Genomic DNA, 19,406 nt, shown 5'->3' with positions numbered 1-19,406 from the left:
TGCCCCGGATAAATACAAGTTCAGCAAGAACTGTGGTCCGAATAGCAGTCCTATTGGTCTTCCAAAGAAGTAAAGACTTATTATGTTACTGATAAAATGTCCATCATTCATATGACTGAATGCAGAAGTAATCACCGGGCAAACACGCCAGCTTTTGAAGTTATCTAATGAAATCATAAAGTGTTTTTTCATAAACGAAGGATCGGCAACTTTCCACATGGTAATTAAAAACAACAACATTTGCTCCGATTAATCCCGAGAAAACACCATCTGCTGATGGGAACCACGAACCACCACGACTCGAGGTTCGGTATCTCTGGTTTGATCCAGCAACACTAACATTATTTCCAGAAAAATTACGACGATTTGCAACAACAATCCCATCATTAATGTAATTTTTACTTCGGTTCTTCAAATGGGGATTTAAGACTAAACTCCTTGAAAAAGCCTCATAAAAAATAATGTTATGGTGAGATTTTGGTGCGTTAGAGAGAAATTTAGTAGTAGTGCTAATGTTATAAGCTTGAAGGAAATTTAGTAGTAGTGCTAAGCTGAAGAACTCTCTTGTGGTGTATGAAGATGAACCTATGAAGTTTCTAGTACAACCGACATTTCCTGGAAATCTAGTGATAAGCTTGAACGAAAGTAGTAGTTTCTGCATTTTGATGATTCAAGGTCTAGAGAAGAGAAATGAATTAAACAGCTTGGTGTGGTGATGTCTTTAGTCTTTCGAAGATCCCATTCAAGTAGAAGAGAAGAAGAGGATGAAGGAAAGAAAGATAAGCCAAAGGTAAATGACAGGACATGCCAAATGAATCCGAACATGAAATTTAAAATGCTAACGAGGAATGGAGATAATTAAGTTGTTACCAACATATGCACACCATTTTGGGTTGAAGTGTGCATGGAACTTTGTTAGTGATGCAGAAAATGATAGCATGCATTATGGGAATGGGATAGTCTTTTCTAGTGTTAATAAAGCAAAGCCAACCTACTCATATTTATTTTGAAAGTTCATACAAATATTATGACACAAGGGATATGGTTAACAAAAACCACTACATCCTTTACTAATCAGCAAGGTTAAAACAATTGTTAATGAAGTACTTATATACAGCTAGTGAGGATCCTTTGAACCCACAAGAAAGTTTTAACCTTTAGGTAAGGCGTGGCGTCTCTTGGGGCGCTGCTGGGTCGTCCACTTTGAAAGTGGTAGTCTAGAGCGTGGTACCCAAACCGAAGATATGACCAGTGTTGGCACATGACTAAGCGTTGACTCCGAATTTTGACCGATCATCCATCCGTCTGACAAACTTTTATTCATTCAGTCACCAGCTTCTGAGCCTAGAAGGTGCTCATGATCTACTATGTATACCAAAAGTAAACTTTCCAACATCTTGCCAACAACGGTTTCGTGGTGTAGTTGGTTATCACGTCAGTCTAACGCAATGAAGGTCTCCAGTTCAAACCTGGGAGAAGCCATATCTTCTCTTTTTTTTTTTTTTCTCCTTCCCTTCTAGGTGGTTTTCTGAATAGAGTTTTAGTGTTTATGTTAAAGTGGCGTCTTTGGGTTTCCGTAATGGTGTTTGATGCTGTAAGTTTTATCAGTTGACTAGATGTTATCTTATTTGTTTGTGTTTTTCTTCATGTATTGACTCGTAGATTTTGAAATGTTTTTAAGTACCTGCCGCCTCATTAGGAAGTTGGATGATGCTAAAAATGTTGTTGGAAATCTGACTTAGAATGATGTAGCTACTTTTTATGTGTCAGGATTCTCCATTGGAGATCTTGACTTGAGTTCAGTCCATTGTGATTTTTTGGTGTATATGTGCTCCAAGGTCTAAACACTAAGGAGTTGTATTTCTGTTCTTTATTGCTTGGTTCAAGGTCTAAACACTCCAAGGTCTAAACACTAAGGAGTTTGTCACCGACATGAGGAGGTCTTAAAGGACGAGTAACATTTTTCTTCTTTCCCTTTTGCATAAACAAGAACAACTAAAAAGAAATTAACAGTTGGCAGGGTCGATAACTATAATATGTGCCGGCTAAACAATATCCGACAGGGTCGATAACTATAATCCTTGTCGACTAAAGAATAGTCGGCAGAGTCTTATTCAACTAACGTGCCGTCTTATAACAATTCTAAACACAGTAGATACAAGAATTTTCTGCTACATATAGTCGGCAGGGTCTATAACTCATACAGTGCCGGCTTTTATACCGTTGACAGGGTAATATTCAAATACCATGCTGATATGATTTTAGGCATCAGGAGACACCAACAATTTTCAAAACACACCGCCGGCAGGGTAAAAAATTATAACCTAACGACTGTAGAAAACATATATCGCCGGCAAGGTATTAAGGTTGAATACCCTGCAAACACTGTAAAAAGCGGTTACAGATATTAACAGCCGGCATGGTATTCAACATAAGAGTATTCCGACTAACCCTAAATATGAAAAGTCGGCAAGGTCGTGAATCAGAGACCCTGCTGTCTGAATAACTGCAGGTTCACAATTTTGATTTTTCTGACCTAATTTGACATGCAAACATAAAATTGAAGTACTGGAGTGAGTTTAAGTAGGCTCTTACTTTCTCAATCGCGCAATTTCTTTGGTTTCAGCGGTGTTGATTTCTTCATCTTCAACGGGTTTTTTACTCACTTTTTGTTGAACTAAATTTGCAATTTCCGGGTTATATTCATTGGGTTTTCTATTTGTTCTTTTCATACGACTAACCCTCGGCATCGGATCCATTTTGAAGATTAATCGGAATTTTCGAATCGACGATTACGACGAATTAATCGACGAGTTTTCGATGGTGGGGATGGAGAAGCCGGTAAGGTAGAGGAGGAGAAGATGAAATGAAAAAATTACTCCCTCCGTCCTAGTTTAATTGCCTAAATTGAGGATTTTTTTTGTCCTAAATTACTTGCTAGGTTTCATATTTTTCCACTTTTTATGCTAATCTATCCCTATGTTGGAATCGAGTCATAGTATTGAGAATTGTGTAAATCTATTTCCTATATACAATCTTAAATACTCCTCTCTCTCTATATCCTTTATTCTCTTGAGAATTGACACAATTTATTTTGTTTTGAATTCTTCAAGTAAAAGACCAAAAAATTCTAGTAAAGACCAAAAAACTAGATATATAAAAACTATGTATCTTTAATACTAAGTTTGGGGTAATTTTGGAAAAAAATCCACTCTCTCTATATGTTAGAGTATTGCTCGGTCGACCTTGCATGCGTTGTTATCTCAAGCATGTTTGTCGATGTTAGTGATCAAAACTATAAGTCTTGATTTCTAGTCTACTATAGCTAAGGTCTCGGACTACGATAGAAAGTGTAGTTGAGCTCAAGAACTCCATGGCAATCATCATACAAGACGAAGGACTACTCAAGGAACCGGTGGATCTTCATCGACTAAAGGTATGTGGAGACTTGAACTTATCTATCACTCAAAAGCCTATTTATCTCCTGTCTTGAGACAAAAGTCGTTTTGCTATATAGACTTAGATTATACACATTTGCTATTTCGAGCCGAGTCTATCTCGCCTATCTATTTCTCGAAATATATGTTGGTAAGCTCTCGCTTTAGCCAAGTTCATCTTTACCTAGTGACGAAAGTCATGACAAGTTTCAATCACTTTGAAAATTGCTTACTTTGATGAAAAATAGTTTGTTAATAACAACTATAGAATATCAACGTCCTCTAAGAATGTTTCAATGACTGAAATGAGAGTTTAGATTATATAACCATTGGAGGTTATAAGCATTGTTGTATAAGTCCTTATTACTTGAACCGAAGTTTGCGAACTTTGTTGATCAAGAGAACCGGCATGGTGGCGTGAGCCAAGTCCACGACCTCAGTCCGCGAACTGGCGGAAGTTCTCGTCCCGAGAAATTCTGTCGGAGTTTGTGAACTCCGTCCGGGAACTTAAGTCCGCGAACTTGAGTAGGTTATATCTAAAAACGATGTTTGTGAACTTATTCTTATATAAACTAAGGAATGCAAATTGCAAACCGTGGCTATATAGTTCATGAACCGATTCGAGTGAATCAAATCATTTTTGCTTCAATTGTGTCTTGTGTAGTTACATAAGATTTCCTTACAATTGAACAACTCTCTAACTAGTTCATTTGAGTCACTTGAACTAGTTATGGTGACGGAGAATATGGTTGATATGAAAGTGATCATATGGCTAACCATTTGGTTGACTATTGTTGAACCAACAAATGTACAAGTTTGGGTACAGTTACACAAGCCTAGAAACATGCATTTCATTTGTGTGTAACAAGCTAGTTTTCGATCTAACGGTTGAAAGATATTAGCTTGAATCTAATCAGGTTTTCATCTATCGGTGAATATTGAATGCTTTGTTACCAAGCTAACATTGATTGCAAACCATGATTTGAAATACTATATAAGGGAGAACTCTAGCAACTTGGAAACCTAATCCCCACACCTTTTGTGTGATACTAGTTGTGTTAAGCTAGAGTCGATTCTCCTTTAACCTTTGGTTTCTTCTTCTAAACCAGGTTAACGACTTAAAGACTTCTTTGGGATTGTGAAGCCATACCGGTATTACTTTCTCGTAGTTGTGCGATCTGATCTTGTTATTTCTATCGTACAAATATAACTGTAATAATTGGCTTGAGATTGATATCTCCGACGGGCAAGATATAAAAGTAATCACAAACACTTCGTCTCATCGTTTATGATTCCCCAATATCTTTTTTCGCTGCGTCGATTAAGATAATTGTGAGGTGATTGATAATACTAGGCTGTTCTTCGGGAATATAAGTCTGATTTATCAATTGGTTCATGTTCACCTTGATTTATCAAAAGACGGAACAAAACTCGTAGGTATATTCGTGGGAGACGGATTTATCTATTACCGAAGTCTTTTCTGTGTGATACAGATTTGTTTATTAAAGTCTTCGACTTTGGGTCGTAGCAACTCTTAGTTGTGGGTGATATCAGCTAAGGGAATCAAGTGCGTAGTATCCTGCTGGGATCAGAGACGTAGGAGCATAACTGTACCTTGGATCAGTGTGAGATTGGTTGGGGTTCAACTACAGTCCAGACCGAACTTAATTTGGAGTAGGCTAGTGTCTGTAGCGGCTTAATACAGTTTGTGTTCAATCTGGACTAGGTCCCGGGGTTTTTCTGCATTTGCGGTTTCCTCGTTAACAAAATTCTGGTGTCTGTGTTATTTGTTTTCCGCATTATATTTTGTTATATAATTGAAATATCGCAGGTTGTGCGTTGTTCAATCAATTAGAATATCCGACCTTTTGGTTGTTGATTTAAATTGATTGACACTTAGATATTGGTCTTTGGTACCATCCAAGTTATCTCTCTAGTATTTGATAAAGACTCGCAGATTTCTATTTGCTTGAGTATATATCAAATCGAGAGATTGAGATATAAACTTTTTGATATACTTTTTATCTAGATTGAGTCTGACTGTCTAGTTGATTCTCTAGAAAGTATATTGGAGTTTGTCCATACAGATTTCTAAGTGAAATATTGGGTGTGGTTGTTGTACCCCCTCTTTTTCACAATATTTTTCTTAATTTTTGTGAAAAACCAATTTAGGCAAGTAAACTAGGACAGAGGGAGTATAACTAATTACGGTAATAAGGATTATAATGGGAAAGGGTAGTTTTGTAACTTCACCCATAAGGACACCCCCTTAGCTCTTAAAAAGAGTCCAATTAATCTGGGTATACCCCAATCTCTCCAGGATTTACAACACCGTGAACAAATACAAAGGAACCAAATTAAGCATGAAATACAAATTACTAATGAGCTATGAATGGAGAAAAAGTTGTTATCATCATACAAAGGAACCAAATTAAGCATGAAATACAAATTACTAATGAGCTAGGAATGGAGAAAAAGTTGTTATCATCATATGTATTATTATTCCCTTTTGAGTTAAGAGTGAATGGATCTTTCTGAGTGATGTAGAAAGGAATAATATACAAATGAGATATTTATCTAGTCGTATATTTTGAAAGTTAATAAATAAATACAAGGGTGTTGCAGTGGAAAATATGGAGAAAGTAAAGAGACAAAGAGAGGTTTCTATTGATCAGGATAATAGAGTTGCATGGATACGATATCCTTTATATATATGTAAATGGAAGCCCTAGGTTCCTAGTTGGGCCGCACATTCGTGGGATGTAAACCCTACAACACTCCACCTTGTGCGGTCCAATAGAACTCTGTATACAGCGCTTCACATAAAATTCTTCGAATATAGTTCTTCAAATGTTGTCCTGTCCTTGGTGACTTGTGACGAAATCAATTGCCTCATTAAAACTTTGATAAGGAAAATCCCAGTGGGGAAAATCTTGGTACAACTCTTCACATGTAGTACTTCACATGTTTTCTCGTACTTTATATGTAGTTCATCACATGCAATACGATCTTCAAAGATCGACGAGTCTAAGTTAATTGTCTCGTTAAAACTTCGTCAGGATAACCCAGAGGGAGAAAACCTGAACTAAAGAAAAAGAGTACAATATTAAGTAAACTTAGAACATAGTTGGATGCATATACATTTCCTCATTAAAACCTTGACAAGGAAAACCCAGTGGGATAAAACCTTAGCTGGGAAATTATATTCCCGGTGTTTGTTGTTGTCTCATTAAAAACCTTGCCGAGTAACAAAACCCCATGGGGAAAAACAACCTCGGTGAAGGAAAATAGTTCAACATACCATTAGATGCTCCCCTGATGTCAGATAATTTTCATTAGTCTAATGCATTCAAAAGGAGTCTATCACACTTTACTTTGGTGACTTGAATGTTTATAAAACCATGTTGTTGATTCTGGAAGTTACGTTGCTTAAGAGAATATCACGTTTCATTTCTTTGATTCAAATATTTTCAGTAATATCAACGTGATCTTTGTGTCTTCAACGTTCAACATACTTGATGTTTTTAGTATTGTCTCGCTAAAAACCTTGTCGAGTAACAAAACCCTTTGGGAAAAACTATTCTCGATCGAAGGGAAAAAGAGTACAACACATCTTCAGTTTGGAAGTAAAATATGTCGACATCATATCCTTGGATCCTCTCCCTGATGTCGGCATCTCCCACTGATTACTTTCAGAGTTGTTCCAGACAGTTCCTTTAGTCATGTACTTTTCGAAACAGAATATCGGTAATGACTTAGAAAATAGTCTACCATATCTCCCCTTGATTACTTTCGTTGGAGAAGAGATTATTGTTCCTTCATAATCAACAACCTTTGGATTGCAGTTCTTTTAGCATTCCTTTTTATGTATTTGCAGGGATAAAACAAACTCATGTCAATGGTTACTTTTAAGTACATGATTACATTCGTTGTACTATTCCAAAGACGTGGCGTTGGCGCTGAGCTATATCTAGCTAACAAGTTCCCCGAGGATGTAAAATTTAATCGAGTATATTACGATACTAAGTACAACAATGCGTATATTGTACTTAAATATGGGAATTTCATACCCAACACATCTTCGTCATCTTCATTTAGACGACACGGTCACTTACTAACATTTGAACCTCGACTAATCATGGGAGTGCTATCAGGATGCATATCTTTATTAAATTGCCTGGAAACTTTAAACATATGCAAACTGGTGGAATAATATACCACAAGCTCATTATTCGGTCGAGCTTTCCCCAGATTTTTCATCTAAAATTCGGATTTCAAATAACTTTTAAGGTCTCTTATTACATCAAGAGTACCCATCATGTTTGTATCATCGACATAGATAGCTACAACTCCAAATCAGAAATTTTTTTGTGAATACGCAATTAAAATAACTTACTTGTCTATCCCCTCCAAATCAAATAACCACTTAGACGGGTATACCACATCCGCCTGATTGCTTCAATCTATAAGTGAGCGTTATATCTAACTGTAAACGCACTTTGTGGTTTAGAGTCACTTGATTTGGGAAACAAAAGGCTATCAAGTACTTTTGTAAATATCTGCTATCTCTTGATTCTTTTAGAAATTCGTAACAACCACATACGTATGCTGAATTTCATGTCCTTTTGAAATTACCAAGATAACTAGCGGAACGCTATAACGTTCATTACAAGAGAACAATTCCAGGGCTTTGTGAGAAACCTCTCGCCACAAGGCGAGTCTTTATCCTTTAAGACTTCTTTCTTCTCATTATGCTTTGTGACAAATTAATCATGTATGACCAATATGATTTACACTTGGTTGGTTAGCACTACCACGCCAAATACCTGTATATTTGTCAAAGAACCAAGTTTTACCTGGATTGTATAGGCCAAATATGCTCTTCGTTGACATTAAGCAACAAGAAGATTAGTTCGATCTTATCTTGCTCTATTTTCTTAAGCAAGTGTATATGAAATTAATCATCAATATGCTCGCATGATCTTTCCATTGACTCGTGAGCATTCTCATAATCCACTTGGGATGTCATTGTTCTCTGGAATCATTAAACTTCGGAGCGTCCTCTAGTTTGATTCATGGACATATTCAGAGACAATCTTATGAGATGATTTCTGATGATATAAGTAAGTTGTGTCTTCCTCACCTACTTCCTTTCTAGGTGAGGATTGATCGAACCAAGTGGTCTCTCCAACTTCCTTTATGGAGCCACGGCCTCAACCACACTTCCACTAAGTGTAATTGAAACACCTTAGTCTATGGTGTATATCCCTTATTGAGGATTTGTAACCTTACAGGTAAGTTTGCAGCTGGTACGTCTGATCTCATCACTTTAGCGACATCAATGTACATTCTGAAAATCGATTATTTTTTTCACTTCACATTTACATTTGTGGAGTACAAGAATCAATATGAGACACATTGGGAACACACCACGACAATTCTTGTCGTTCCCTTAGAAAATACTTTTTCTTATCTCCCCCTAATGACGGGAAAATTGTCTCATCAAAGTGATAACCCGCAAATCTAGAGGTAAGAGATCTCCTGGCAAAGGTTTTAAAATGCGGATAATTGTGGAGAGTAAATATCCAACAATATTACTTAATCATTTTCGTGACTCATCATAGTACGATGTGGACTCGTAATGGCACATATATAGTACAACCAAAAATGCGTACGAACACAAATGTCAGGCTTATAACCAGTTACCGACTGGTACGCAAAAATGGTTGACTAATTGTGGGTTCTAAAATGAATAAGTGAATATGCGTATAATACTGTATATCCTCCAATCATTTGTAGGAAGGTTGTTACGCATAACGACACCATATATAACCTATGGTGGTAGCATCTGCGAGACCATGGGGTATAGGATGCTCTACAATGATCCTATTAAACATGCAATATCCATCAAGTCCTTTTGATGTAAAATATCTAGCAATAACAAGGTTGGTGAGACTTTAAATTGTATAATATGTGCTAGAATTGTTTCAAAAATGCATAATTTCTTGTGAACAATAATTAATTCAACACTTCGAATTATCCATCAGAGCCATAAATCACTTGAATGGACTTCATTCTGTATGGATATGTAAATATAACCTTGTTTCTTTTGAAAAAATGGGTTGTTTACCATTTGCATCTTAGGATGGTCTCAATCCTTTTTACTAAAGAATGACTTTGTAAAATAAGTTACATGCTTTATTACTTTAAAAGCATAATGGGAGGGGAGGTGGTGTTTCTGGTACTTTAGAAAGAGTTGATTGTGAGAGATGTCGTGACTTTGCATTCTTTCAATCTTTGTGATTCCGATTTTCTTGTTAACTCAAATAAAAGGATGTCCATTTGAGTTCTTTCAAAACAAAACATCATATCACAACCAAAGTGTCTTTATGGTTATGTCAAAACCTGAGTGAGTCAATTCCCAACATTATATTGTCAATTATCCAAGTATTAGTGATTTACAGTTCACTAGACCAATTGACTCATTATTTTCTCTAAAATGTGATTCCTTTCACAGTCATTAATTGGAGGTAATTTGTAGATGCATTCCCATTCTCACGGTTAGTTTTAGTTCAATAACCATTTGCACAGACTTCGTAGAAACTTAACAAAGTGTGACTAGCTCTTGGTTCTTATAGAGCTCATGTAACTTTTAAATGCAACAAAGATTGAGCATTTTTTTTTCGTTCGGCTATTATCTGTAATGATCCAATCATCGCATGGTATTACATAAGGAAACAATTCAATAAGCAGTTTAATATATTTCCTTAAGAGCTTCGTGTAATAAGTGGTGTGGCCATATTACGTAATAGAAGAAAATTTATCTCATTTACTTTAGAGTGTTACAATTCATGAGGATGATATACTTTTCATCATAATGTACGAATGATCCTTTTAACTCAAGTACTTATGAGTATATCTCAGGTGCTTTAGAGTATTTCAGTCTCATGAAAATGATATACTTTTTATTTCATAAGTACAAACTATGAATTTAGTTCTTCACATAAAAAAATTCTTTATTTTAATTTTTAAAAAAATGTTTACTAAACTACAATACAACCAATAGTCCAGGATCAAATCATACAAAATTCAGTTGAATAAAGATAATTAATAAAAATTTATCAAAATGTAAGTATATTAATTGGGCAAGTTTCTTATTGCCACTGAAGTTGACAAGCGTGGGTATGACCTTCTTTTAACATATAGTGAGTTTGTTGTCATTTAAACTCTCTATATATCTTGTAGTTGGTTGCTATGATATGATACTTGTATTCCATCACTTGTACCATACTCAGTAAATGTTTATACCAAGCGTCCAACTCTCATTCCAATGAATCAGAATTACGTCTCTGTCTCATGCTCAATAAATACATTTACTTTGTATTGTTACTACTTGAGCCAATATTACAAGTGTTTTAAATTCCAATAAACATTCAAATTTTCGGGGGGAAAATTTCATGAATGTTTCAAAAACTTCCTTCAGCGCATTCCATCGTTTGAGTGTCGCCTTAAAACGTGGAAGTTATACCTTCATATTTTGAAAAATGCATCGTCATTGGTTGAAGGTTTTCATGATGGAAGTAAATACCTTGTAAACACAATTGACTTATGTATCAGAGGCTCTTTAATGGCGTTCAAGTACTTCCGAGTCCAAAAGGTCAAATTTTATTCGAGTTGGTCTAATGAGAACCCAATCAACGGATTGGTCAATGCCTGGTCCATTGGGTTGACTATATCATGGTTATAAAAGGTCCACATATATGTTCCATTATATATGAAGTGCTCAGGCCCATTGGTAATAACCTTGAAACTATTAGCATATGAGCCCAAAACATATTGTTAACCCTAAAATTGGAAATTTCATCATCCAACTTTAGTGATCAGAAAACAATTGTAAACATCTTCGATGATTATGAAATTTTTACAGTAACTTCATAATAATGTGTCGACAAGCATAATAAAATTTCAACTCAATCCAACGGCTAGATAAAAACTTATCCATGACGCCGTATGACTGTTCTAATTAGCGTTTCTGTGGACACAATTGGAAATATCACGTACTTTTGAGTATTTCCATGGTTGGATCTTTATGAAATTTTTACAGTATCTCACCAAGAAAAATATACAAAACATACCAAAAATATAGCATAAACCAACGGTTGAAATTCTCAAAACTTAGGTTTTCGACGCTGTTAAAAATTAGGGTTTTTCTGAACGTACATAGTTTTATTAAACACAGTCTTTGGAGATTGCATCATATTTTAACATAGTACGTAGTGGCTGATTGGGTTGAACATATTAAAATATCATGAAAATCTAACGGTGAAATCTCTATCTTTTATAATCAGACGTTTATGGAACCCTAATATATACTACGAAAACGAAATTTCTTTATTCAAAAGAAATACCTGGTAACGCATCCATGATGATAAACAAATAGGATCAGAACCACGCTAATCTTCAAGGAATAATCCATAACCAATCTTGAACGAAGAAAAAAAAATCGCACCAGTTGGTAGAGTCGTGCATGATAACGTGTTGCAGTGGAAAATATGGAGAAAGTAAAGAAACAAAGAGAGGTTTCTATTGATCAGGATAATAGAGTTACATGGATATGATATCCTTTATATATATGTAAAGGAAAACCCTAGATTCCTACTTGGGCCGCACATCCGTGGGCTGTAAGCCCTACAACAAATGATACTTTTTTTTTTGACAATAAATACAAGGATACTGATGGGTGAGGTACGAGGTTCAGTTTATGCAAAACTGCTAATAGGGTATCGTTTTGCTTGGGGATGTACCAATATGTATATAGGAAAAAAAAAAGCATTTGCCTTTCGGTTGGTACTCCCCATTAGCGGCCTTGAGTTTCTGTTCCTTTGTGTTGTCAATTAAACAACCTATGTTGTTGACCAGGCCTACTTCTATCTCGGGAAAAGATTTAAATTTCAAACTTAAACCTAGTGCTAGCTGAGTGCATGATGATAAGGGATGATAAGTTCACCTAGTAACAAAAAAAGAGAACAATTTTAGTGCTGCCTCGTGGTAAAGCGTCATGGACCATGGTAGTGGCATCAGGATTAAGTCAATAGTTGCTGAGCCTAAAGAACCATGAGCAACAGCTCACGTGTAGTTTTTTTAAATTTATCTACTATTTGATTTCCGATAAGGAGCTTATTTTGTTGCGTTGGAGTATACACATCGGCGAACCACGATAATTTCTGTGTTTTTATTTAGTTCCGTGCTGGCACAGGGCTGTTAAGGGTCTATTGGGGACAGTAGTCCCCGCTAGATGTGATGTTGTGATTTTAACTCTATAGCAATGGTAATTAGATAATTTTAGGAACTAATTTATGGGGGAATGACGGAAAATAGATTAAAAAAATGTGATCCCGTATTCTTCCCTTAGTTGCCGGTATCTTTTCTCAATAAAGAAAGAAGAAAATTATCTGGGTAATTCATAATTGATAAAGCTCCAATGTATTCACTAGCAAATTCGAGCATCAGATAGGCAACTATGCTAATATGAAAATAATAACCTAATTCAAAAACAAAACAAAACAAAATAAAAGGCAAATCATTCGATAGCATGTTTGTTATACTATCTGGTCATGGAATTTCTGCAAATTCACATATATAGTGTTTTATACGCAAACCATGTTAGAATTTAACAAGTATTTCAACATTTTCACAATCCAAGATATAGTTAAAGGTGGAAAAAAAATTGCGCCCTTCGGCCACCTATTCGGATTTAGATCATACTGTTAGTATATAAATTTGTCCCCCCTAACCAAAAATTCCAGCTCCGTCCCTGGTTCCGCGTAGTTCCCGGCATAATTAAGATGTTGGGTGTAGAAGTGTAAAACATGTCGGCCATGCACACGAAATCGCGTGCTTCACGTGCTATTGTCGTGTTGTGTTGTGCCAACGATTTAAACGTGTTGTACCGTGTTGTGCTTCACTAGTCAAAATCTAGGCACAACACAGCCCACGGGCACAACACACGAATAAACGTGTTGTGATGTGTTGTGCAGTGCTAGCACACATGTTATAAACAATTTGAAGCCATTTAGTGGTATACATTAAGTCGGACAACACGTTATAACAACGATATTGAAATATATTTTCCAAATATTTAAGTATTATATGTGTTGTTATAAAAATAAGCTAACATAAAATGTCAAAAACTAGCTAGAATAGTGACTCTTTTATGAAATATACACAAAATATGATGTATTATGTCTTGTTATATGGTGTACTTATGCATGCTATAACGTGCTTTCTTAACGTGTTGTGCTGGGCCACGTGCTTATCCGTGCCACGTGTTGTGTTGTGCTACTGCGCCGATTAGGCTAACCCAGCACATCCCATGAAACTAACGTGTTGGACCGTGCTGGGCTAAATCACGTGTTGGGCTGGGATGGGCTCAAATTTAGCGTGCTGGGCTCGTGCTGGCACAACCCAATTTACACGAAGCATTTTTTAGGGACCATGGTTTTTTTGGGGGACCATGGTCTTATTAGGCCAACCTCCCTGTACTTATAAGAGGTGTCCTAAAGTTAGGTAAATACACATTGACCCTTTACTTTAATTTAAATTAAAACTAACTTAATAACTATATAAATCTAATCATATACATCTAATCTAAATGAATTTATTAACCAATATCAAAATCAAAAAGAAAAACAGGAGGGGAATCGAAATTTTTTAGTTTTGAAAAAAAAATTATTCTCTTCTTCTTCTCTCTTTCCTTGACGTTCCTCGTTCGATTGAAAAACCCATCAATCTTTTTAATTCGTTCTTTGATTGGGAAAATTGAGTAGAAATTATCAAAATATGGTTTAAATGGAAGTTAAAGTGGCATGATCGGTTAGGAACAGTTTTAAAAAAAACTAGTTTTGTAACCGAACATTCTGAACCCAAGAACATGAAGAACACTTCGGTTATCACGAATTTAATTTTTCGTAACCGAACTCTGGTTCACAAAAATTTGTTTTAACCGAACTCCTCATTGAAAACCAATGTATTGTGTTCGGTTGGTCCCCAAAAAATTCTAAAACTAGTTAGTAACCGAACTCTACCCATAATACCAAAAAAAAAAAAAAAAAAAAACAATGTAACCGAACTGTTTTATTTTTCCCACTATGTTGAGTTATGATTTAACCGAACATTGCCTACTATGTTCGGTTGGTTCGCAAAAATCTCTAAAACTATCTAGTAACCGAACTCTACCTATATTACAAAAAGAAAAAAAAATCCAATGTAACCGAACTGTGCTATTTTGCCTACTATGTTGAGTTTCAATTTAACCGAACTTGTCCCACTATGTTCGGTTTGTTCGCAAAAAAATCTTAACAAACCGAACTCTTCACTAATTGCATACATGTGGAGTTCGGTTAGATATGTTGTTGGGTTAGAGTTTGCGAACCAATCGAACATTACTTTGTAAATCCTATAAACAAAGTTTGCTAACATGTCTGTTAACCAAACGACTAAAAACCTCCATTAAAGAGCGAGTTCGGTAACCTGCGTGTTTGGAAAAAGTAACCGAACTACACTTTCAGATGAGTTCGGTAACCTGTTCTTCACATAAAGTAACCGAACAAGACCAAATCTACTCTAAAAATTTACAGTTTTTTAAAAATTTGGAGCAATTCAACCAACATTATCTAAGTTTGAAGCATACCTGGGTACCCAAATGCTCTTCCTCTGATTGTGGTTGGTAAAATCCATCGTTTTTCATGTTTTCCTTCTTCATCTTCTCTAACTTTACTCTCTCAATAATTCTACTTCTTTTAAACAAAACCATCTGATTTTTTAATCTCACTAATTATCTTTAACTTAATCATTACACTAACTATTATCAACACTAACTAATCATTACCCAAAATTAATCAGGAGGATAATTTAGATATTAATATAAATATCTAGATAAGGGGTAACCTAGATTTACTTCTAATGTCCTACCAAAAATAAAATCATGATCCCATAAAAAAAACCATGGTCCCAAAAAAACGGTTCATTTACACCTCTAGTTGGGTGTTTAGCTAATCCCAAGCACAATAACAAATCGCAAGGAAAAACAGGTAAAATTTATATTCTCTTGAAGGGTAATTATGTCATTTCCGTTTTGCAAACAAAAAAGAAACCGGGGGGGTCATAATCGAGATACAAAAAGCATAAATTGAAGGATCTCGAAAACCTAACCCTAATAACTCTCCATCATCCCATTACGACATTCTTCCTTTTCATTCGCGTGTCGGCTCTAAACACTCATCTTCTTTCTCTGCTTAAATTTTTCTGAAGAAGGAAGAAAATGGGTGCTGCGATATCTAAAGTAGTGAAGTTAGTGACAACACAAACTGTAGAGGATGAGAGTGTAATGAATCCCTTAAGAAAACAGGGAACTCAGTTCATTCAAGAAGTAGTTAGCACAGAGGCTATAATGACTCCAATTTCTGAAGCTGGTACTTCCATGATTGGTGATGGTATGGCTAAGGCATTTGATAAGACTAAGAGTTTATTCTACATTAATATTGGGGTATTGATGCTTGGTTGTGGTGTAGCGGTTAATGCTGGGTTGAATTTAGTCAGCTATTTGTTCCAGCCTACTTCTCCACGTTGTACACATGATCTAACAGCAGAAGATGGAGGTAATATGGGAAATTCATTCTTCATGGGTTCTTTCTATATGGGTTCTTTCATGTTGGGTTCAGCATTTGCTATCAACTCTGGTCAGAAGGTTTACCAGTACCTCCGCTCTGTTAACACTCATGAGGTAATTTTGTGTTTCTGATTGACGTATTGATGTTTTGATCCGATTTAATGGTAACTTGATCTGTTTATTTCGTACTAGAGAGCTAGAGAACTGAGTTAGTGCCTTGAATTGATTTTTTTTTTTTTTTGGGATCTAAGGGTTTATGGGATCATTCAATCTAATGAGGGGTTTTGTTAGAATTTTGTTATTTTTGTAATTTTGAGCTTCATGATCTCAATTGCTTTGAGTTATGGGATGGGTTTTGAATTCTCTGGAACTAGGGGGGTTATCTTTTCCCGAATAGCAATTTTATTCTTGTTAGCAAATGCCAGTTACGATACAAGTTGTTGATGGTAAAATTAGAGATCAAATACTAGTACATTACACTACAATATAGGCCTGTTTTAGATTTTTGTAACTTGGGTTTTGATAGACAAAATTCTTGCACTAGAAATAGCTTGATCGTGAGAAGAGCTTAGTACGAATCCATCTTTAGTAATGAATTAGTTAGTTACTCAAGAACTATGAATTAATGAAACCTTTTGAGTTATCTTTGCTTTATCATTTGTTAGATATCTTCGATTTATTACTTGTGAGTTATAAATATAAATTGTTAAGACAATTTAGCATTATTAAAATCATTTGGCATGTTCCTGTCATCTATTTTGGCATATCAAATGAACCATGACACGGAGAACTGATTTGGTGCCTTAAATTGATTGTTTTAGGGATCTAAGGGTTTATGGGTTCATTCAATATAATGGGGGTTTATGGGTTCATTCAATCTATGTTTTAATCTAATGAGGGTTTTGGTAGAATTTTGTTATTTTTGTATTTTTTCATGATTTTAATTGCTTTATGGGATGGGTTTGGATTCACTGGAATTAGGGGGGTTATCTTTATTCTTGGTAGCAAATGCCAGTTAGGTCACAAGTTTTTGATGGTAAAATTAGAGATCAGATACTAGTACACTACACTACAATATAGTCCTGTTTTTCAATGTAAGCATATAAGCATGTATGGTGATGTTGTTACGTTTCTTGGTTTAAAATATCCTTGGATTAGATTTTTGTAGCTTGGGTTTTGACAAACAAAATGCTTGCACCAGAAATAGCTTGATCATGAGAAGAGTAATCTCTTAGTACGAATCTACTCTTAACTCACAATGTGTGCATATGATGATAATAACTTTTCTCCATTCCTCATTAGTATTTTACAGTTCCTGCTTTGGTTCATTTGGCATGTTCCTGTCATCTAATTTTGTTACCAAGCACTTGCTCATCTTTCTTTATTTTGTCCTGTTCTTCTCTTCTAGTACTTAAGCTACAATATGATCTTGAAAAACTAAACAGATCATCCCACTTAGGTTAGTTCATTTCTCTTGTTATCTTTTCTAGACCTTGAATCATCACCATTCAGAAACTACTACCTGTCACTAGAATTCCAAGCAATATCTGTACTAAAAACTTCATAGGTTCATCTTATGTCGCAGGGACTAAAACCACCACACGTCGTAGTCGGTTAGAATTAATGTTAGTGTTGCATCAAACCAGAGATACCATACCTCGAGTCGTGGTGATTCGTGGTTTCTGTCAGCAGATGGTGTTCTTTGGGGTTTAGTCGGAGTTAATGCTGTAGTTTTTACATTGTGGAAAATTGCTGATCCTTGGTTTTATGACTGAAAAATGAAATCTTGTTGTAAAGCTCAGGAAGAGCTCAATTGCCTTGTGATCCATATTAATATGTGCTGAACTCAAATATGAAATATCTTGTTTCCTTATAGCTTTCTGTTGAGCAATAGCAATATCTTATACTGATGTTGTTTTGGTTATGCAGGATGGTGACGTTTATGCTGAGATTGTTTGAATAAGGTGGAGTATCATTGACTATTAATGGAAGATGACTGTTGCCGTTTTGCATCTCCATTATTCTTTTGTGGATAAATAGTTTTTGGAATGGCTGTTAACTAAACTTGTTGAGGTGTAAGTATGGGGAAGTTCTAACTGTGATCCGGTAGTTTGCTTTAAATTTAATTTTGTGTTTACAACTTATTACGACTGAAATATCAGGATTTTGATATTTTCAAATGATACACAATCTTCTATTGTGTTAATCCTTCTTATGTGAGCTAGGTGCTTATTTATTTACTCTGTGTTTCTGCTCTTTCAATGTGCATTCTTGCTCTATTTGTATTTGCAATGGTAAAGAATCAAGATGAGACCCCAGTAGTTCTGAATCTGAGTCTAGAAGGTTGTCATGATCAGTGTGTGTAGGACAGCTCTCACATTGTAGTTCATTTTGTTGTTGTCGGTTGTCTGGAAACTAGTTGTCTGTGGCGCGGCTTTGGGTAAATTCTACTAAGAACATCGTGGTACTGACCGATATGTATTTGAGTATTTCCGATGATCAAGGAGGAATTTTGCAGACCTGAATGAGAAAGTTATGCTCAACATACAGCTTTTGAGAGATGAAGGTGTCCCGAATCTAATGCTGTCAGGTTCTTAATCACACAACCGAGGTCAGTTACGGTAACCACTGCAAAATTGAAGGAGAATTTGCAAGAGGTTAAGGGTATGTGTTTTGATACTTCCAAATTTACATTTCTTAGTGCTATTCATGCATTAACAGCGATGAATAAATCGACTTGGTAAACTAAATTGAATGCTTATAGGAAATGGGTATGGGGTTTCAAAATGTATTTAAGATGCATCCTATTTATATGATGCAGTCTGAGAAAAAGATATCGGCCCCTTGCTTTGCTTGTGATTTTGAATTATAGCTTGGAGAAGAGGATTATACCCAGGTGTATTGTTTACAAACTTTTAGTCTCCAAGGGCTGATATGGATAAATTCCGTTGTATTCACTTGTGCGTATGAATGGCGAGCCTTTCTTAGTGGAGTCTGTGATCAAGTATGATGTACAAGCTCCTGAGCTATTGAAGCTACACCGTGGTTCTCCATACAGTATTCCTTTTTTCATTTAGGTGAGATGAGTATGCTGTAGATTATCTGAATTATGTTTAGTTCCTACTTCTGTTTAATATATCTGCCACACATATGTTTCTTCTCTTTAAAATGAAATGTGTGCCTGTTCTAGTCGTTTACCTCATATAACATTGGCAAGAAGAAGATCGCATAGCTTAGGTACTGTTTCGTGCCTTCTAGCAATTCCAGTTTATATAGAATGTCTGTATGGGATGATTAAATTT

General features: G+C 35.6%; 1 protein-coding gene and 1 non-coding gene across 2 annotated transcripts; both read left to right on the top strand.

Moving 5' to 3' along the window:
- The first annotated feature begins 1,408 nt into the window (after nucleotides 1-1,408).
- On the top strand, nucleotides 1,409-1,482 carry TRNAV-AAC. Its single transcript has one exon. It is a non-coding gene; the product is annotated as a tRNA-Val (tRNA).
- Nucleotides 1,483-15,625: 14,143 nt separating this feature from the next.
- Nucleotides 15,626-18,344, top strand: LOC113336136. The gene is made up of 2 exons (XM_026582127.1): nucleotides 15,626-16,218; nucleotides 18,034-18,344. The coding sequence occupies exons 1-2, from the start codon at nucleotides 15,757-15,759 to the stop codon at nucleotides 18,061-18,063; spliced, it is 492 nt and encodes a 163-aa protein (XP_026437912.1). The 5' UTR covers nucleotides 15,626-15,756; the 3' UTR covers nucleotides 18,064-18,344.
- The last annotated feature ends 1,062 nt before the right edge of the window (nucleotides 18,345-19,406 follow it).

The sequence above is a fragment of the Papaver somniferum genome, unplaced genomic scaffold (assembly GCF_003573695.1).
Source record: "Papaver somniferum cultivar HN1 unplaced genomic scaffold, ASM357369v1 unplaced-scaffold_150, whole genome shotgun sequence".
NCBI lineage: Eukaryota > Viridiplantae > Streptophyta > Magnoliopsida > Ranunculales > Papaveraceae > Papaver > Papaver somniferum.
This window is presented reverse-complemented; position numbering and strand designations above follow the sequence as displayed.

What these genes read in the sequence shown, in the direction of transcription:
- LOC113336136 (XM_026582127.1), top strand. Translation starts at nt 15,757, where the DNA reads ATGGGTGCTGCGATATCTAAAGTAGTGAAGTTAGTGACAACACAAACT. An exon ending in GCTCTGTTAACACTCATGAG is followed by an intron (nt 16,219 to 18,033) that starts GTAATTTTGTGT and finishes TTGGTTATGCAG; the next exon opens with GATGGTGACGTTTATGCTGA.